The sequence below is a fragment of the Pundamilia nyererei genome, unplaced genomic scaffold (assembly GCF_000239375.1).
Source record: "Pundamilia nyererei isolate P.nyererei 1_Seehausen unplaced genomic scaffold, PunNye1.0 scaffold00013, whole genome shotgun sequence".
In the NCBI taxonomy this organism is placed as follows: domain Eukaryota; kingdom Metazoa; phylum Chordata; class Actinopteri; order Cichliformes; family Cichlidae; genus Pundamilia; species Pundamilia nyererei.
The window spans coordinates 4,367,566-4,389,783 of NW_005187414.1; the positions used below are offsets into that span (position 1 = coordinate 4,367,566).

At 41.9% G+C, this 22,218-nt stretch overlaps 1 protein-coding gene across 6 annotated transcripts in view; it reads right to left on the minus strand.

Moving 5' to 3' along the window:
- Window positions 1–3,905: 3,905 nt before the first annotated feature.
- Window positions 3,906–22,218, minus strand: part of pak5 (p21 protein (Cdc42/Rac)-activated kinase 5) — an 82,985-nt gene continuing 64,672 nt past the window's right edge. For all 6 annotated transcript variants that reach the window (XM_005724938.2, XM_005724939.2, XM_005724940.2 and 3 more), the window contains 9 exons: window positions 16,742–17,581; window positions 12,608–12,817; window positions 12,213–12,354; window positions 11,743–11,897; window positions 10,634–10,767; window positions 6,724–6,850; window positions 6,098–6,223; window positions 5,840–5,974; window positions 3,906–4,250 (listed from right to left, as the gene is read on the minus strand). In XM_005724938.2, coding sequence (XP_005724995.1) covers window positions 4,095–4,250; window positions 5,840–5,974; window positions 6,098–6,223; window positions 6,724–6,850; window positions 10,634–10,767; window positions 11,743–11,897; window positions 12,213–12,354; window positions 12,608–12,817; window positions 16,742–17,581 — 2,025 coding nt within the window. In that variant the 3' untranslated portion in view covers window positions 3,906–4,094. The remainder of the gene's footprint in view (window positions 4,251–5,839; window positions 5,975–6,097; window positions 6,224–6,723; window positions 6,851–10,633; window positions 10,768–11,742; window positions 11,898–12,212; window positions 12,355–12,607; window positions 12,818–16,741; window positions 17,582–22,218) is intronic.

Here is a 22,218-nt window from a genome sequence, read left to right on the forward strand (position 1 = left end):
AGTGAAGTATATTAACATTTTTGATGGAGATGCCATTGGTTGAATGGTATACTGGAGTTCATTGTGCCAGCTCAAATTTGGGTATAAAATATGAATTTTGTTTGTTATTTTCCTAATAAATAATAAAAAATATGAAAAGTTTTTGATTAGATTTGGAAAAATATGTTGGTTTTTTTAATGATAGGTTGTCAAATAATTTTGTTAAGTACTGTAGATTTAATTGATAATCAAAGTGATCTTGAGCAATAGCAGGAAGATCTTTCAAAGGTTTTCTTTGGGCTTTTGCTGCTTTTTTAATCCCATTCAGTCCAGTCTTTGCACCTGACTGCTACTGGCAATAGCTTCATTTTCATTCAGTGCAGTAAAAGCATACCTGAATAAAAAACACACACAGTGGAACAATATCAGTCATGGACTGGCCTCTCTAGAGAACTGCACCATGACATTACTGAAGCAGTGTGGGGTCATCCTGAGAGAACAGAACAAAAGAAACCTGGAGAACTATTGTTAAAGACTGCTGAAGGACAGCAAAAGAAAGCTACCTAAGAACGTTCATTTATGTTTTCATTTCAATATTTGTAATTTTTCAAGGAAAATATAAAGAAGCCAGGTATAGCTCGAGACATCTGTTACATTGTTTTATATGTTACATTGTTTTACTTATCTTCATGTTAGAATAACTTACTCATTAGAAAAAAGTAAGTTGACACATATTGTAACAAATAGCAATCGAAGCATATACTTTTAATTTAAAAAATCATAGATTTTTGGATGTATTTATTTATGCATTTATTAAAACATTAACCTTAAATCCCCCGTAGGCCTACAAAGAGGTACCATGATTGTGCGGCTACGTTAAGTGTTAGCATTAGCAACCTGAGCTTAACATACTGTACAAAAGAGCATCACATAGACAGAATTTACCCTGTTTAACCTCGAATAAGCTTTTTAAATTCAACCACTACATGACGGGTAACACAAAGCAGGATATCTGTGCTTGTTAACACAGATAGGGAGGCCCTACTTTGACATACATATTTTCAATTAGCTGTTGACGCTTCTAAAAAGTTAGCATCCGGCCTTCATTCTGCTACAAAGCTACATGCTAACAACAACTGAGGAAAACTCACCTGTTGCTGAGCTTCACAAACTCTCAAAAACTGCAGCCACGAGCTTCCGCCTGTCTTCTTTTATTCTGGAGGAAATTCCAAGTTTTCCAGTTGGACTTTTACTGTCGAAGGTCGGCAAGCTGCGATTTTCTTCAGCTTTCATTAGCTACAGACAAGTCTCACGCGTGAAAAAGGCCTAAAAAAATTCCTTGATCAGGGCATATCCCTTTAGTTTTACTTGTTCGAGCGTCATAAGGAGATGGCATCATAGCTGTTAAAAAGGGTTTAGTTCATATCCAGTCCAGTGAGCAACACCAGGTAACCTGCATGCACTACACCTGAGGCCGTGACCTTATTAGCCTACAACAACACTGAATGCAGGGAGGACAGTACATTACAGAAACCACTGCAAATCTCTGCCTCTCCTTTATGAGCTGCAAAGATAGATACATGTACATTATTGTTTTCAGTATATTATTAAAAAAATTCTAAGTAATGAATCAAAAGATTTTAAATCTTCTAATAATAAAAAAAAAACCCAGCAAAACATAAAACAAAAATATCCCAATAAGAGCTGCATGTGTGTGTCAATCCTTGAGACCCTACAGCAGCAGGAACTAGCCCAAAGGTGGTCTAACAACTTTGGCAGGCCTGTTATGGTATATAAACACATTTAGATAATCTGTTTTTTATTGCTTCATTACAAATCATTCCATTTAAAGACACAAACTATTTCAAATACCTCCCAAAGGTTGTTTAGAAAACTAACAAACAAACACACACTCACACACAAAAGTTGTGTTTGGAACAGATGAGTGTTTTCCACTAACTCAAACATTGACTCTACAAGCTGGTGTCATCCTCACTGATACTCTCAGTGGCCCCAGTAGCTGTGTTTTTATTTACTAGACCACTGTCGATCTTCCTGTGAGAAAGAAGCTCCATTCTCTGTCCGAGCTAAATCAATATCCCATTATGGTGTTTCAGAGGGAAATGGCTTAGAGGGAAGAGGGAGAAATAACCTAATATATTATGGCAACACTGATCCATGAATGTGTCTTTTTTTGCTTCTGTGTTCGGAGGTGAAATACAGGTGAAATTGTTGGAAATGAGAACCCAAAAACAACAAAGAGAAAAGAAACTGTTGATGATTGAAAAGACCTCTTTAGGATATTCTGACAGTGTGCTGTTAAAAAAACAAAAGAAGAAGAGACGACTGCATAATAAGGTGATGAAGGAAAAATCCATGCAACACATCTTGATGTTTTTATGGGTGTTTTTTGTTTTTTTTTAATTGAAACCAGCTTCACTGATAACAAACATGCAATATCACTATACAAGCCAACACCACAGATAAGTGTTTACTCATTCAAATCTTGACTCACTGTCAAGGCTTAGCCAGCAGCGCACGCACAAACACACACACGCACACACACACTTTCAGATGCTGTAGAGATAAACACCTCTCCACCTCTTTTGCTCTTTGACATACGCAGACGCACAGGCTCACGTACACACAGTCATATTTACATATCACAGTGAATGATGGGTAAAAACAGGGAAGGGGATAACACTGTTCTCCTGGTCCAAACTAGAGATGAGAATGGCAGCAAAGCTCCGGTGATAGCGAGTGTGTGTGTCTGACTGACTGAGGTGGGATAAGGAGTGAGATGATGACAGCGAGGATGTGAGCAGAAAACCTTTTATCAGCATCCTAAACTCTGTGCGGTAGGGAGGCGTCTTGGACAGGCGCCTCTTTGGCATTAAGAAAGAAACACAGTGAGACTGCTAATATAAAAAAAAAAACAAGTCTGCGTGAAGCTAGTTTTTTTTCTTTCCTTTCTCAAATCCACTCAGTCTGTGCTACATTTAAATGCATGATGTTGTTACAGTATCATAAATACAGGGCGTCATGGATTCATAAATACAGCAGGTCTGGGGTATTGCTTGGATGATAAACCGACTGTCTGCCAAATGCGCTCTTAGAAATTGAAGTCAAAACCTAACAAAAAAACCCCAAAAAAGAAAAACCAAACAAAAGAAGGCCACACTACCAAAAAAATATACCTTCAGTTCCAATAAATAAATAAATATTTGAAAATGTCATACAAAATTCTGACATTACCCTTTTTTCCCAACATTTAATGGAAGTTCTGTCTACAAATGTAAGATAATAAATATATTTAGTATTTTTTTTAGTAACAGGTTTTAGGTGGGTTTATTTGGGATATCTCTTATATCTTTAAGCAAAAATTGGATTATAAACAGTAGGAAAGATCTCTGCAGAAACTCTATTTAATACCGCTCATATCACAATGGTTACGACACGATAAAATACTGCAAGTTATCAAAACTGTACAGAAAAACTTACAGGTTTCTCTAAAATACATTTTCACTGTTAGTGTGTGACAAGAGATGCGAGAGAGCTCGTCTCTGAGCAGCAGCCTGCGCTCCTTATGATGAACCGACGACGCGGTAAACAGTCGTGACCAGTCAAAAACCCGCTCTCTCTTCACACTGATTGTTCTGCCCTCTGCTGCTCGGGTCTGGAGCAGCACGCTGGTCGCTTTGGGTCCTTCCATGTTGTCACACCCCCTCTGAGAAGCTCTGGATGGCTACAACAAGTCTACATGGCGCTGAAGACTTACAGTCTGGGAAGAAAGAAGACTGCAGCAGGGCGAGGCAGTCTGCGTAGTTTACTGGATGTCTAGAGTTTCCTCTGGCACATTACGCTCTTCTACTCCAGTTCATGGTTTCAATAGTTTTTTTTCTTCTTTGCTTTGTCTTGTGTTTTAAAATTTTTTTTTATTAATGTATGTCTTAGATATTCCTCTAGCTAATCTACTTCACGGTTACAGGTGTGAAAGTTGGTGGCACACCACCAAGCAGTGGGGTGTTTTGGCTGGGTGAGGGCAGTGCCACCCTGGTAGTGTGTTTATGTGAATGTTTTTAGTGGAGGAGAGGGCTGGGGTTTGAGTCAGCAGGTCAGCGATGGCGGTAGTGTCTCATGAGGGGAACGATACAGGAAGGGGGTCCCGAGAGCTTTAGGAAGGGGTGCTGGAGGAGCTCCTGCGCTGTGGCTCTCTGGGACGGTTCCCTCACCAGCATCAGGTCCAGGAAGGAGCGTAACACGGTTGACACCTGGAGATGTGAGCAAATGTTTGAATTCATCTGCTTAGCTAGGTTTGAGTATAACATAGCCAAAAAAACAGCAGTAAAATTAACACACACACACACACACACACACACTTTTAGTGATAACACAGATGTTGATCTCTTCATCAACTTTGGGAACATTTAGGTCAGTCACACATGACTTTAGACCAGTCAGCAACCACCGGCAACCTCCAATTGCTAGTGGGAAATGTGTCTTCCCTGATTGGTTGTCGTGTTTTTGCCAGACGTTGCTGTCATCACAAAGAGGCTGTGACACAAAAAAAACAACCTTGTATTTGTTGGTATTCCTGTGGTCTCCTGTTTTTTTTGTGTTCATGGGAACATGAACATTTTAGTAATGTATTTCAATAGGAAACATAGTGTCAGAAGCATGTACGTTTTGTAGAAAACAGCGAGGCATCACCATGGAAACCAAGATATTTTGGTAGCTTCCTGAGCTTCTTTTTGTTTTTAAAAGCTGCTAGATGAATTACATGCATGAATATTATACAAATGAAGCGTAAAAAGAATTGACATGTATGACTCAAACTTGGGTCTCTCGCCTGAAAGGCAACACAACTTACTTGTTCACGACCTTCCAAATGCAGATTATTGAGTTTTTTAATTGGTACACGTGAGTGTCGACTGATATAAAACCGTCTTTAAGGACATTTCGAGGGACAAACAGCAACACGAGTCATTAGATTAAAGCCTGCAACGCACTGTCATGAGAACAGGTTGTACCACTGCAATCAACACCTTTCAAAAAGGGAAACTTTTATTTTAAGGCGAACGCATTTCCAGTTTCAACTGCACTTCTCAAAGTTTCGTCACCACTTGGTGAGGAGCGCTTGCCATGCAAAGCACAAGCAACCACAGCAACCTGCTAGAAACCAAAGCAATGCAAAGGAGGTTTTTGGTGCACTACATCTTTGTGGCTAATTTCACACTAGCAATTGCCAACAATTTCCAGCAACCGCTCACCAAATTCTGTCCCCATTAGAATGAATTGTAATGGCTTTGGTGTTCACTTTACTTTGAATTAGCACTACGATCTACCCAAAATCTTAACAGTTCAGTACTTTGGTTTATGATTAAAACTACTGAAATTCCCATTTTGTTCAGATATGACAACTGCCATATTTCTGGTGTATCCATTATTACATACTCATACATAGACACAGACCAGTCTTAGGTTATGTAATGAGTAATGATACTCACAATAAATGCAATCTGAGTTAGAAAAAACACATTAACATGAACTGAAATTTTGGTCTGTTGCTTACAGCTGTTTGTAGAAGTCTTTCCTCTTAATTTAATTAAATACCCGTAGCTTCATATGAATATTTACAGGATCCATGTGTCTCAAAAATAAAAGAGTTGTAGTACTTTTGTAATATAAGTTCATAAATGTTACCTTGCACTTCTCTGCACCTGAGGTGTGACTGGTGAGCTGTCACACAGAGATGCGTTTTTACAGCTAAACAGTTGACAGCTCTAAGAACATTTTCTTCTGCTGTTAGCAAAAGTCTGATCCATTTACTTATTGAGAACTCGCCTTCGACTTTTCTTACCTTATGGGACTCCTTTAGCCGTGGGGGCAGGTTGTCTCGTATCCTTCTCATGGCCTGCAGAGGGGGCTCATTGAAGTAAGGGGGCTCTCCATCCACCATCTCAATCACCATAATGCCTAAAGACCAGATGTCCACCTGAACAAGCAAAAACATTCAGTCTATTCAGCCAGGACAGTAAACATACATGCATAACATATACAGGGAAATGCTCCTGAACTCCTCAGTAGAATAATGTTATTTCTGTGCATGTGTCCTCACCTCAGTCCCGTAAGGTAATCTTGAGATAACCTCTGGTGCCATCCAGTAGGGTGTGCCCACGAGGGACTTCCTCTTGGGTACCTCTTTGGAAACTTGGGCACAAAAGCCAAAATCTGATAGCTTGATCTGTAAACACACACATATACAGTACATGGTTCCAGTCTCTACTAAGCAGGTTGGTGGGCATACAGAATAGAATATATTAGTTCAGAAGTGCACTGACCTCTTGTGATCAAGAGCTTTGTCAGAAGACACTAATCCCATATATTAGCACTTAATTAAGCTTCAGTTAATCATGTCTTATCAACTCGTTAGGAGGCATTAAGCAGGATTTAATTACTAGGGCACGGCAGTAATGGATGATGATGAGTTTCTGGCATTGGCTGTTGACAAGCGGCAGGACAGGCACCCATGGAGGTCAGTGAGTGTTGAATGACTGTGTGTGTGTGTGTGTGTGTGTGTGTGTGTGTGTGTGTGTGTGTGTGTGTGTGTGTGAGACCAGTGAAAAAGAATAGCAGCTTAGGTTATTATTACCTGGGGTTTAGTGGATTACTGTTTAAGCAGTGACTAATTTGATAGCATCCCAAGAGGAGCATGGATGAATAGAAATATGCACGTGCACTTACTCTGCCATCGCTAGTCAGGAGAATGGAGTCGCTCTTAATGTCACGGTGGATGACGCCCTGTGTGTGCAGGTAGGACAGAGCCTTCAACACCGACAGACACACCGTAGCAATCTGCTCCTCGTTCATCCTGTAAGGAGACACACACACACACACACACACACACACGGCCTGTCAGAAATATTTTATTTAATCAGATTAGATTTATTTTCATAGCTAACTGTTTATTTCCACAATTTGTAGTTTATCTTTTAAATAAATGTGCTATCTGTTTTTATCCAGTAAGCTCATTTTTGTCGCCTGTGCTTTCTCCATGTGCATTGCAAGAAAACATTTATTCATAAATAAAACTGACTTTTATTCTTTGAGCTACAAAAATGACTGGCTTTAAGACTTGAGAGTCATCCTATAGAGGATATGGAGTAGAAACCCAGTTTGAAAATATCCCACTGTGGCCTGCAGCGTTTCTAGCTACGAGCAGGCAGGAGGGTCCCATATGGAGAGAGGGGGCGATGCTGCGCGTCTCACTGAGTTCATGTAGAAACTCACAGCTCCACTGAATATTAACGTCTCTAGACCCAGCTGGCCGGGCTGTGCTGTGTGCTTATTTGTGTGCGCTCTAATCTGCAATCATACAATACATGTGCACAAAGAAGCGCGCTTGTTTTAAACCCCAGACTAAGGATACAAATGGATGCAGATGCACATATACTGTATATGCATTGCAGTATGATGTTACATGCTTGCAACCCTTCTGCACACTTCTCTTTATCATACAGTGTAACGTTCCCGCTATTGGGGCACTTACTTGCAAACTTGCAAACTTACATTATGAGAAACAACCCTTTGGGCTACACATACGCTCATAATATTAAACATATATAATCACACTCTACAGATTGCAGCATATTTTATTGTTACACATGTATGCTTTTACAATCACAAGAGATAAATGAGCTTTCTGCTAATGGAAAAACAACCGGCTAACTCAGAGTGAATGGGATGGAGACGCGTACGTGAAAATGAATCACCTCTTACCGCCTCTCCACTTACACCCCCCCCCGAAAAAATCCCACGCTCCCATACACACACAAACAAATGAGCTCTCTTTCACACACACACACACACACACACACACACACACACACACACACACACACACACACACTCATGGAGGCAGGATCAGTGAAATAGAAAATTGTTTCACAAAGTGAAAAACAACTTTAATGAGCCTGTAAAGGTTGTCAAAGGGAGGAGAATTACACATGCACCTACACACAGACAAAAGGTGCACACACAAACACTAAGGCATTCATACTCACACGCACACAGCTGCACACACAAACCCATATGCTTTTGCATTTACACTAGATAAAAATCCCCTCGAAGTGCAGATCATTACCCAACTTTAAAAGTATAATTGAAATCTGAACGTGACTGAAATAGTTCTGCAGACCCCCCATTCTCCTCCCGCTGCAGACTTGCCTGTGTGAGTTAGAATTGAGCGCGCATGTGTCCATAAATCTCAGAGCGTGTGTGCGTCTGTGTGTTTGCTGCCAGCAAGCTGATGAGGCTTGCACAACGCGAGGCAGGCAGCAGTTATTTCCACAACAAAAAGCCTAACAGAAATAGCAGCAGGCTTTCACCTGGACAAATATGGCAGAAATTACTGATGAAGAAAATACACCGCTCAAGCCCTTCTGCGGTATTTTCTCACTGATTTTATTTTATGCCTGCATACTAATCAATCTACATTTTATAAGGACATCTATTAAGTTTTATTCCAAACTTTTTCTGATAATATTAATAAAAGGTAAAAAAAAAAAAAAAAGCAACTGACCCTACAGGGTGAATGTATGCGAGTCTTTATCAAAAAGAGAAATTCTGTTTAAAATCCAGTTTTATGAGCTTTCCGTGAGTACTTTTAAAAGCACTCGTTGTGAAACTTTCTCTCATGCATGCACCGAGCACACAAACGAGCAAACATCTGTGTGGGAGACTGTTCAAAATACTTCACAGCAGCAGCGGTGCTCAGCCTCGCCAAAGCGTGTTATTAGCATCCGACACCGCGCAGCGCTAATGCTGACACTCCGCGCAAATGACTGTAATTAAACACCAAGCACAAAGTAAGCTTAAAACAATGAGGCAGCAGCTTAGAAACGCAACTCAGTAACACAGAAACCATTTGGAAAAGTTGGAGAACGATAATCCTGAAACTATCGGAGCATCGTATCGTCTCAGCCGGTCCTTCCTCTGCGCCTTGCAAAATTATTCACCTGTTCGTGTCAGCTGCAACAAATAAAATAAAAAAAATTGAATTTCGACTGCGCACCAGTGCTTGCTAAGTTATATTAAAATCCATTTGATGTCAGCAACATCATCTGAACAACACGCCCTTTAAAAGGTGACATAAACCTTTTTCCCTCCCATGTGGATTCTCTCGCCGTCAATCTCACCAGTCAAAACGAACACAAATGACACACACAAAGCTGTGGCCTGATTTCTTCTTTTATATAAAAGTATTACATAATGCTTCAAAATCTGATACTTTAACTCTTTCAGTCAGTCTGAAAACAGCCATTGAACTGAAAAATAAAATAATAAAAATAAAGATGATTTCACATTTTTGAATGACGCTAGTTTTCTTGGATGAGAGGATGGACATCATGTCTTGCCTGTTTTGTAAATACATGACTAATGCTGAGAAAAACAGGTAAACTTGGCTCTGTTAGAACGGAGCAAAGTCTGTCTATAAGGTCCTTTGAAACTTAGGTAACAATAGAGAAGGAAGCTGATTGTCTCTGCAGTGTTTTTATTTATTTTACACATCTGCAGAACATGCATTTTCTTACTAAGCAATTATATGGTTCCACCACATCCCAGAGGTGCTCTGTTTGACAAGGCGCTTGCTTGAAGTAGGACTCAATAGATTTTTTTTTCAACCAATTTCTGTAAAATGTAGAGATGTTTGTGTGTGAACCAGTAAATCACAAGTTTCTGGTTGTTGTTGTCAGCCCATCTGACAACAACTGTGCGAAACCACGTGTACATGCCTAAATGCATCGAGTTGCTGATTAGATATTTGCATTAATGACCAGCTGAACAATGTGTAAATAAATATGCTGCACTTTATGTTTCATTTAGTATGCAGGGTGTATCAAAACGAATCATCCAATTTCAAAAAGCTAGATTTTTTAAAGTAATAGACATAAAAACTTACGGGACATTTTAAAATACATGGCTGAAGATAAACTTTTACATATACAACTCACAATGTTCAAAAGTTAAATGTGTCCTTCTCTGGTCGCATCTCCATATGATAGTCAAACTCATCTCACACATTATTGTGAGCATGTCTGGAGTCACTGCAGCCGCCAGCAACCATGTGAAACTCGTGAATCCGTTCTTTCTTACAATACGTGTTCTGATCTTTACCAGTGAACGATACTGTGAAATCAGATGATTCCTTTTGATAGACTCTGTATTAGCAGCTTGTATTCCTGCTTCAATGCCAAGGTCTCTCTTCCTAAGTAGAGTATGGTGTCAATGAGCCTTCATGGTAAAATAAAGGTTTAAAAAGCCTGTGTTCGACTGGACAATAACTTTAAACGAGATGTAACACGTTAATTTTTACCTGGTTCTTGCAATGCTGAATCCCTGATTCATTTTTAGGGAATATCTTACTAATCACTTAAAAGTTAAAACGTGCCTCAGGACCTTTACATGCTGCTCACCTGGTTGTAGAGTTTGACGTCTATTAACTACTTGAGCAAAATAATTATCCTGTTTTTCAAAATGTCCTTTTATAATTTATATTTTATAATTTTATAACCCTAACAACAGCTTACATCCTCCAAGCTCCGCATCACACAGCTTGATGGTTTACCTCAGCATTTGTGCATTGAGCAGTTACCTGGTGTGAGTCACAATGTCAGTGAGTGCCCCTCCCTCCAGGAACTCCATGACGACCCAAAGCTCGTCTCCCACCAGGTAACTGTTGTACATGTCCACAACATTTTCATGATGGTAGTCCCTCATGATCACCACCTAAAACACAGACAGAGAAATATATATGTATGTATCGTTACTAATGACACTGTAGTACACTGGCTCTGTCACTGTTATTATGCTGCTATACTTTGTTACTACACTGTTAATATGAAATGAAAATCATGCTTTGAGCCTCAAAAAGGTTTCTCTCTGAAATTCCTCAATTCAATACCATATTTAAGAATGTATGCTAAAATGTGCTACAAAAAATTATCTACAATTCCAGTGGTTTATTGAATCTATTCATGTAATTTCATTTTTTCAATATTAATTCAACTTCCCCTTTGTCTAATATGAACATGTTCTGGAGGCTTAATCATAAAAGGATTACATTCAAATTAATAGGATTACACGAAACAAATTACTTTCCCGCTGAACACCCGCTGCTCCACACCTCGCACTCATGCTTACATACATGCATTCTCGCTCCCACTCATGCACACTAAACAGAGACCAAAATACAAAAGAATCAGGGCAGAAATGCAATCCGAGCGTCGCTCAGTTCACATTTAAATACATTAGACTTTTTTTTTCCTGGGCAAATGAAATGCAGCTCATTTTTTAGCTTGTCAGGACATCATGAATGTGAGCAGTCACGAATACATTTCTTGCTTAAGGTTTTCGGCGTAAACACGTCTTCAGTTTAGTCAATAAATGTCATTACAGATGCAAAAAAAAATGTGTTGGTGGTTTAATTGCTGTGGATGGATGTTAGGGAAATAAGGGCAAACTGAACTCTTGCTGTTTGTTTCATTAATTAGCATAAAGTGGCATTTTTATTATGCTAATTAAAACAGTTTCACGACTGTCGCTTGCTTAGGCTATCAACAATCTGTGACAAATGTTAGTTCTGTGGTCATTATGGCCCCAATCTAAATCCACCTGATTAATTCACTCAAACATACGACATCAGAACTATTTGGGTTATAGTATGAGCTAAGGACAGTTTCTCAGGTAATCGTTGTTTGATACCTCGTTAAAAAGCAGCTCTCTTCTCTGCTGTTTTCTGAGGTCCATCTTCTTCACTGCCACCTGCTTTCCGCTGTGCTTCTCGGTGGCGATGCAAACAATACCTGTGGATCCCTCGCCAATCTTAATAAAGCTGTCCAGGTATTCCCGAGGGTCGCCTGGAGGAGAACACAAACATCGTGCCTCATTTTAATGCAACATCAGACACAAAGAAAGATATAAATGTAAAAAAAACATCTAGAAGTTGCAGTTGCATGCCTCTGCTAAATACTCAAGCTGCAGTTTATTCAGGCCATTACAGACTCTAAATACTGCTATATGAAACTCTGAATGTTAGACAGGAAACACTTGGATGTAGAAAAACAACAAGTTGCATGAATGTATGTGTATTTGGGTAAAGTGTCCATTCCGTCCATTTATCAAGTTGTCACATGCTTGCGTGTCATTTCAATGTTCCTTGAATTTCAAGTTACCAGGGTTGACCACCAGCTGAAGTGCTGCTCTGAACTGCTCATGAGAAACTCTGGAGGGCTGCGTGTCAGAGCTCGACCCCCAGGAAGGAGGCGGATAAGCCCCTGGGGGGACGTAAGGTGACGAAGGCTGTGAGTAGGCCCCCTGGATGAAAAAGTTATAAAAAAAAAGACAGAAATAACATGGCTTATATACCTAATGATTTTATTTTCTAAAGAATCAATTTGGGAAAGAGCTACTTTAGTTAGAGATTTAAGATGGTTACAGTTAAAAACCTGGAGGAAGTGTTGATCTCAGCTAACTTACCAAAGTCACAGAGTATAATCTGCAATCTGTAGCAAACTGAATCGTCACTATGATGCAGTTTTTATATGTGAAGTTAGCGAACATACTGTACCTGCGGGGTATATGGTGGACTGGGCTGGGAGGGAGGATGATGGTAAGGAGAGGGTTTGTAATGGTGAAAGATCGGGGGGTACGGCAGGTGCACCGAGGGGTAGCCAGGCGGCTTCGTGTGGCTCTGAGGTAGCTTAAGAGGCCCTCGGGGGTACGTGTCACCACCTGCGACCTGGGGACTGTCATCGCGTGACGGACGCTCATAGTCGCCCTGGAAAAGCGAGGAAAATTACATACAAGTCTAGTGTTACGCAGATGTCAGCATTTTACTGCAGTGAATACTGAAGAATTTTACTGTTAAACGTCAGCCTGTACATCCACGGTCATACACTACACCTGCAGGTACATTACTCCCGGACAGACCTAACGGAGAACATTTAGTGCACAGGACAGCGACCATACCTTATCCTTACCACCCCACCCCCCTCTAAAATGCTTCACAGCTACTCCATTCATCAACCAAGAGCCTGCAGTGGACTCAGATCTGGGACACAGCTCTTCCTTAAGATTGTCCTTCAAAGTAGTATTGCAGCGTACACATGGGTATTAGTGAGAATGCAGTAGTGCTTACATGACTCAGCTTTCATTACATGACTCACAATTGGCTACAAATACGCACACTTGGAGTGGTTTCATAACCTAATAGCTTCGTCATCGTATTATGTCACATGGATCCTGTCATTTTAAGGAAAACTGGCCACAGGTCATTAACAATAGGACGTAAGTAGAGACAGGCTGATACTGTACAGCTGTCAGTGGCATATCTACGTGACAAAAGTCTGTCATTTAAACCCCAGGAGAGGGATTAAAGTGCTACAGCAAACATCAACACTACCCAGAGTGATCTAAAGTGGATTACAGCAAAGAAAAAACAAAAATTAACTTAGAAGATGAATCTGCTTTCACCCTGCAGAGACTAAACTAAATCACCTTTGCCACACCTCTCTAAAATGATCTCCAGCCAGCCTGATTTTTCCCCTCAAGAGACTCCGACTATAATAAATAAAACTCTCTTTCCTCCTTTCTTTTATTTGTCACTCTCTCTGCGCCTAATCGCTATTTCTCTTTCTTTCACAAAGAGACACACACACACGTACACAGACTGAAACCCACAAGCACAGACAGGGTAGGAGGAGGAGCCCTGATGTGTTGGGATGGTGTATAATTACATGGTGTGAACTCTTTTAATCAATCACTCTGAGGCAGGTGCGGGGGTGGCTGCTGGGAGGCCCCCGTCTCGTGCCCCTCTATCGTTGGCCAGCAAGCGCTCGCTGGCTGTCAGCCAGGGGTCTCCTGATCCATGTTGGTTAAACGCGCATTAATCTGAGTTTGGCAGGGTAATCAACAACCTAACTCAACTGTGAAATTGAATTCCGCGGTGGAACATCGTTCGGCCAGTTTTATGCTAAGGCTGCAGAAAGGGAAAGTGCCGCAACATCAATTTGTCACCGAGAGCTGCGGCACTGAGCTCACACTCGCTACAAAACAGTGAGGAAGAGAGAGAGAGAGACGGCGGCAGAGAGAAAGGAAGCGTGCGTGTGTGTGTGTGTGTGTGTGTGTGTGTGCGTTTGCATCTTTGTGTGTGGCCAAGTTTCTGTGCTGTCTACTATTACATCCCCAACGTCTTCCAACAACGGCAGGGAAAAAGAAGGATTTACTTCAGCGGTGTGAGTGGGCTGAACCAGGAAAAGAGAAGAAAAGGCAGAGAGTGAGCAAAGAGAGAGGGAGGTGGGTTTGTTCCAAGGTCCGTGAGCCAAGAAGAATAGTGATTCTTCAGCTGCCAGATGACTCCTTGTTTTGTTGTTTCCTTTTTTTAAACCACTGCTGTGAAAATCAAACAAGAAATATTAAAAACACCATCACATTAAGTCCAATTATAGTCACGCCTTTGAGATATGAAAGAGTACGTTTGTAAATGCTCAAACATATTCTTTCATGTATAATTTGGCTAAATTGGCTTTCGACTCTTTACTTATTCTACTTTTTTTTTTTTTAAATAGAAAAGCAAGCGCGCCTCTTTAAGCGTGACAACTCAAACAGCGGCAGAAATGTGAAACAAACAACATGAAAGAAAAATGACCTTCTCCTGCATCGCCTTCCTGCTGCTCTTGCATTCTCCGTGGCTGCTTTTTCTTCGAGTGGCTATTTACCGAGACACGCGGGTTAAATGGTTTTTCATCAAGGCACCCTGGGATCTACATCAGCAAACCCGGTTTCCCCTCTCGGCTCGCTGTGTGTGAAGGGAGGCATGGTGCAGAACTGTGATAGCGGCACTCGCGGGTTTAATGATGCTCGGAGAGCTTTGGAAGAATGATGTAAAAGGTGTTGTGTGAAAAGTCTGACCCCACCTTTTGCCCTCTGCTATATTTCCTCATCTATTATCTTCCACCGCAGCACACGGAGTTCTTTGCACTGAGAATTCTGGTGTAAAAAAACTACGAGTAACCGAAAGCATATGGTTACATTACACAGCCACTAACGCGTGGACGGTTCGTTTGTTCTTGTCAGTGGAGTTTCTGTGCAGAGGAATCTCTTGGGCGTCTCTCCCACTGCTCCACTGGAGCACGACACGGGCTGCACAAGAGCCGGCATACTTACAGTGCAGCTGTTCCCAAATACAATATACAATCTACTGAGTGACACTGCTGGGGGATTTTACCAACAATCACATAGGTTCCTTTAAATTCATGTTTTTTTTTCTAACTTTTACAAACGTGCAAAAACCTGCCTTTTGTGTGTTTTGTTTGTGAGATGTTTTCAGTTAAAAATCTGTAAAAAATCTGTAATACAGTCATATAAAAAGCATTTCCATGTCACAAAAACAAAAAAAAATATTTCTGGGCATCCTTAATATCAAAGCCCATCTATGCGTTCCACAAAAAAGTAAGGAAATTAGTGTTTGATTGATTATTTCTTTGTTGTAACAATGTTTCATGGTAATAAATCTTATACTGTTGAAAAGCCTGTTTAGTTACCTTTAAATGGTGCCGCATTTGTAAGGAAAAATACATTTGTGGGTTGAGCAGCAGAGTTGAGCATGTGGCTTGTGCCCATAAAAAACTTGACAAATCTTCTCGTGCAAATTCCAAACAGCTTATTGACTCTTATTTGATGTCAATAGAGAAGAAATAATTGAGGAAAGGTGTTGCCACAGCAACGTCCCCGTTCAACATCCATTAACCTTCTTCGTGATCTTCCTCTTTTCCTTCTGAAAAGTCTAATATCCTCCTCTCCTCATGTCCAAACCATCTCAGCCTTGCTGCTTTAACTCTGTCCCCAAACTGCTCAACCTGAGCTGTCCCTCTGATGTACTCATTTCTAATCTCTAAAGCAGGGGTGTCAAACTCCAGGCCTGTCCTGCAGGTTTTAGATCTCACCCTGGGTCAACACACCTGAAACAAATGATTAGTTCATTACCAGGCCTCTGGAGAACTTCAAGACATGTTGAGGAGGTCATTTAGCCATTTAAATCAGCTGTGTTGGATCAAGGACACATCTAAAACCTGCAGGACACCGGCCCTCGAGGCCTGGAGTTCGACACCTGTGCTCTAAAGCTTTCCTATTAGATATTTAAGTTCATCTTGACCACCGTTATGCATATTTGCATTTGTAATTCTCTTAGCCTTTTAATAATTGCAATGATAGTATATTTTTATACCTTTGTGCCAATTATGTTTCTGTTAAAACGCTATATTTAGCAGTGATTGAAGTTTGTGTGGTGCAAAGCTTCAGTATAAATTTGAACCCCAAGAACACTTGCTCCTATTTATTAATTTGTGTAAGTCAGAGCTTTTTGGTCAGTGGTCAGTCTGAGCATTAATTGAACTGTGTATAGAGCTAGTGGACACACCAGAGGTGCAATTCTTTATGTGACATCACCTTCCTCCTTCAGAGAAGAGTAGATTAAAGCTGAAACCATCTATCAGGCAGGAAGAGCAGAAAAAGAAAACTGATGGTTGAGGATCAGAGAGAACTCGAAACACTGAAGAAGAAAATAATGTGAAAAGGTGACTGGGAGGTTAAAGTGTGTGCCACATGAGTGTACATGTATAAAATTCTCTCTGATACGTTTGTACAGACTTGTTGGGAGGATATAGTGTGTTGAAACATAGCATTTCCATTTTGCTTTAGTTACCTTGGTTAAAGTCTGTGAGTTGGCGAGACTCTCCGAAAGGCGAGGGTAGGTGTAGGAGCTGTACGGGTGGGCCTGTGGCGGGCTCCTGAAAGTCCCACTGGCGGCATAGGGGACATTTGGCTCCTGCAGCCCAGAGCCTGACCGAGATCGCTGCCTGATGGCAGGCGTGGGGCTGGTCTGGGTCACGTAGGAACTCTTGGGTCGCTTCTCATATTCGTCCCTCATGCCGCCGTAACTCCACTCACTGTCGGGGTAGTTAATCTGCTCGCTGTGTAGTGATGCACGAGACGGTGTGCCAACTGATGTGTCCCGGTAGTCCTGGCTGGATGAACCCCCCACCGATGCCCGGTAGTAGCCGCTGGAACCTACTCCGCTACCCACCGTAGAGGCCACCTCATCCGCCGACCGCCCTTTGCTCTCCAGATAGGTGTGATAGTCAGGTGGAAGTTTGCCATAGTCTGATTTCTGAGGCATGGCATCAGGGTAAAAGGGGCTGCGTATGGGGTGTGAGTGGCCATTCTGCTTGGTGAATCGATAGTGCCTGCCAAGTGCCCAATCCCCATCTATGGAGAAGCTTGGCTTGCCGGGGTCCAGAGAAAAGTCCCTGCTGGACGTGTCCAGGTCACACGAGTAGCGGGAGTAGTAGTGGTTGAATCCGTTCTCCTCTGGAGCAGTGAGGTGGCCACTGCCCGAGGGTTTGGAGATGCCTCCAGCCTGATGGGGGCCTGGCGGGCTCTCTTTACGCAGGGAGTTGGAACGTGTTACCGAAATGTTGTCGAACTCCTCCAGCAGGCCGTTAATGGATGCATCTTTGGGTGGCCGGTTCCCTCGAACAATGGTCTACAAGCAAAGCAAACACATGAAACTTAGCATAGAGGAGACTTGTGCGTCTGAGAGTTTGATGGCGATAACCCTGATACTTTGGCTTGCAGTACATTCACTTTCAGCTTCATCATTCATGTCTGAAAACTGAATGAGATGAATTGAAATTCCTGCATCATCAACTTCAGTTAACTTCAAACATTTTCAGGCAAGAGTTTCAATTCATGTGTATCAGGGCTTTGCAACAAGTATGAAATTAATCATCACTTGCATTAAATGAACGTCGGTATTTGGATTTTAGAGAACAGCAGGCACTGATCTACACAATCATGAGTTGTTGTGAGCTGGGATTGAGCTAAAAATGCATGAAGATAAAAGTCGGGATACCTCAGATGGTAAAAGGCAACCAGCGTTGGATCGAGGGAGCTAATTCCTACCCCGTTTCCCTCGCAACACATCAGCTTCAATTTCAGTGGGATGATCAGGATGCATTAATAGTCGTGAGGTTTGGTTTAGCACACCAACACACAATTACACACGCACGCAAACCAAAAGGAGCAAGGAGGACGGGAGAAAGAGAGAATGAACACGCAGGCTCGCATCTGCTTCAAAGCAGAGGCAGCTTAAACATCAGGGAGGCCGCTTATCCCCTCCTACCTTGTGTTAAACCCTTTACAAGGCTGTGTCGTGAGTCATGGGCAACACGTGCTGCAGCGGGACTACAATCTGTGAGCGTGCACGGTGCGTGTGCATGTTTCTACAGTGTCGTGAGAGTGATGGGAAAATCCACACACATCTTTTTTATCTACCAGCCTCTCCACCACTTGAAACATAGAGGAAACAGTGCGCTGGAACAAAAGGAAACACGATGCATGAGTAGCGCTGAGAGGAGGCTCAGCTGAGGAGATTATGTGAATATTCAGCTCTTACATAATTTATTTTGGAGCCATTTGTGATGATCAAACAAATCTACCGACTGTGTTTCCTGGCATTACGGCCCCCATCTGGTAAAACTAGTCTTTTAGCTGTTTAGTAAGTCATAAGATTCAAAGGGACAGATGTTTGGTTCCCACTGGGGCAGTGGCACGAAGCGCAACGATAACTTCAACAAACAATAAAATATTTGACATATTTTGCTGTGAAAACTTTGCTGATTGTTTCAAAGTGAGACAGATTTAAACGCATCGAAATTTGGATCATTTGTTTCTAGTGTTACTAAAATTTAAAATGTACTTTAATTAATTAAAACACATTAAAAAAGACATTCAATGTAATTTGTCCCCAGTAAAGCTGCTGTTAGCACTGTGCAGTTGGACTCCTTACATTTTCAGTACAAGAGGGAACAGCTTTATAAAAGATTTAACTACAACCAGAGATGCAGCAGAGGGACATTTTGGCCTCAAACCCAAACACACACACGCACACACACACGCGCTTCCACAACGGCGTCTTTCTTGCCACAGGAAAGTCTGATGGCAAAAACAAAATAGTGACTAACTAAATACACACAAACGCCACCCCATCTATATATATTCCAATGACGTGCAGTATTTTTATACTATAGTCATTTAAGTGCAATATGGAAATTACCGTTCCTTATACTTGAACTAATATTATAATTCTTACTGTATTTTAGTACATTGTTTTATATTTGTTTTGTGTGACCGCTTTGACTCTAAGCTCTACATAAGATTTCCTATGTACCCAGACCCCGTGTATGTATGCAACTAGCAAATAAAGCTATTATTATAGGTATTATTATAATGCAAAACATCCATTCTTCATCCAATTCAGCGTCATTGTCAGGCTGGAGCTTGTCCCAGCTCTTATTGGGGAGAGGTACAGGTTGCTAATCTATCGCAGAGCTCAACCATTCACATTCAGATCAGTGGACAATTTTGTACCACCAGGTAACCTAACATGCATGCCTTTGGACTATGAGAGGAAGCTGGAGAGAACCCATGCAAGCATAGGGAGGACATGCAAACTCCACACAGGAAGGCTGATGTAAAACAAACCAAAGACCTGGTTTTTGGGTTTTTATTGTAAAACCTGTGCTGATCTTTCTAAATCTTGCCTCTGACATATACACATCATACAATAATAATAAAAATGGCTAAAACTAAACACTGAAACTAATAAAACACGAAGCATTTTCAAATACACAAACTAAAAACCACTCTGGAAAGTAACTGAAACTAAACTGAATTAAAAGCAAAATAAAAACTAATTAGAAAACATAAAACTACAACAACTCTGCTATAAAAACGAGTTGTTATTAACCAGTTGAAGCTCATGTCTATCAAGGCGATTATCACCATTTAAACACCTAAAACAGAGCACATACAAAATATCAACCTCTTTGAAATCCCAGACATATAACTCAAGATTAGAGAACAGAAAAATAAGACGGCGATTTGTGTACGACATTATTTTGGCGTGTCGTTATTAGACGTTTCCCCTGTCTGCAGATGTCTGTCGAGCTCCACTCTGAGACCCGACAGTGTCACATCGTCATCGTTCTCAGACCCTCAGACAGTGCTCACGCCCTGCTGTCTGTCACCCAACTGCCATGCTTGTCTCTGCTGTGATTCCTTCATGTCACATGTGCTGAGGCAGAGTCTCGGAAAAAAATCTTGGGATAATCACCGACTGTCAGCAACATTGTGCCGGCGCAGGGATCTTCCACGTCTTTGCTCAGCTACCTGCAAAGTGTCACTGCAAACGCACTCTCCTCCTCTCCTCCCATTCATCTGCGGGAATCTAAAGTAGCAAGGTAGCTACAGTTAATATCATCCCACCTTAACGCTGATGGCTTTATAACCAGGGTTGCAAGCAAAAAGGTATGACAGAGCAAAAAAACGAAAGATATTTTAGCCGTTTGTGGTAACGACAATGACAAAACACACTGACGGTTTGTACTCTCTCTGAAGGGCCAGACAGGAAAGCTCTCTTCACAAACCTTTACCTCTCACTGTGGCTGGTTTTCCACACATCATCTCTCCTTTCCATTTTGTTACTTGCTACACCTCCCTCTTTCTCTGTAACACTCCAGTTGTTCTCCTCTGCTTGAAAGCTATAGGCTGTTTGGTGCCTTGAACTGGAACCCAAGGTGAAACGGCCTATAAAAGCAGTCAGTAAAATCTAGCTGAAAGGTTGGAGCTGCAGCAGGGACGGCCTTTTAAACAGGTCGCTGAATGTGACTCTATGACGCCGGGTCTGCTCTGCGTGTCGGTGAGCTGGATTTTCCTAAATAAAGCGGTTGCATCATTAAAACTGGACAACAAAACCGCTACCCGGCAATTGCCGTCATGCTCATTAGAGTTGTGTTAAGAAGTCGTGGTGGAACAGGGCGTGCCAAAATCTAAAATGAGGCAGTCGCATCATGTTATGCAGCGTGGACGTCAGCGATTCAGAACGAATTCAATTGGGACGCGACAGTAAGGGGATGTCAGCTGATATCACAAAACATCAGCATTTCAATTTGCTTCGTAATCACTAAGACTGTGTCAAAGAGCGCGGCAGTTACAGGGGATGGACGGAGTCGGAGAGAAAAGGAGGCAAGTGGAATCGAGGAGGTGACGGGGGCCGGGGGGTGTTGCAGAAGGGAGAGGGAGACAAGGTTAATTGTGTGCCAAATCACTGTCAAACGGTCGGCATCAGGCCTGGAAATCTTCCCATTAATTTGAATTAGGGGCTTCCATAACCCCCTTCTCCAGTCCTCCTCTCCCCTCTTCTCCCCCTGTCCTCACAGCTCTGTGAGCCTTGTGCGCCGGTCGTGTTCCGCGGCGGCTGTGACAGCAGCCATATTTCACCGGCGTGCGGCGTTGGCCTGTCCTTTAGTGATAAGCTGTAATAGATACTCGCCACGGCCTGTTCAAGGTAAGCACAGGAGAGAGCGGAGGGGAAAGCGAGGAGACGAGGGGAAATAAAATTAAAGGAAATGAAAAGGAAAGGAGATCGAATTTAAAACGATACAGTGGGAATGAGAAGACGGGGAAGTGTGCAGAAGAAACGGGAAGCACGTGGGGGCGGGAGTGGCTGAATAACAAACTATGCAAAGATGCAGGGAAGAACTGAACAACAGAAGGAAAGACAGGGGGAAGAATTACGGAGAAGGAAGGATGGAGAAGAGATGAGGGAAGGGAGGGAGAAAGGGAGTCATGAAAAATGAGCCTCATTGGGAGATAAGGGGGGGATTAACCTTGCTGGTAATGAAGGGAGGGTGTGATGGGAGGATGGAGGGAGGAAGAGAGGGAGAGATAATTAATGAGCTTGCCCTTCCCGTGACTCCTAGCTAGAACCCTGGTTTGGAAGTTGCGCTTCACTGGCCAGCCGAGTCCCGGGACAACCGAGAGTCCGAAGAAGGAGCAGCGGCTCTGTGCCTCTGTTTCCTCTGCACTGCTGTTTTATTTCTGGCTTTTAAAACTGCTGCATAACCAGATAAGTTAAGCTGTTAAGTAACTAATCAGTTAAGGTAAAGCTCCTGTTTTTTGGACTATTCACACTGGTATGCTCAATTAAATTTTACTTTGGCACTGGAAAGGAGATTTTGTTATTTGTGACAAGGCATGCTGAAAAACAAAAAACAAGACCACAAAAGTTCTATCGAGTAAAGCCGTGTACACACCAATCACACCAATACAGGAAAAAAA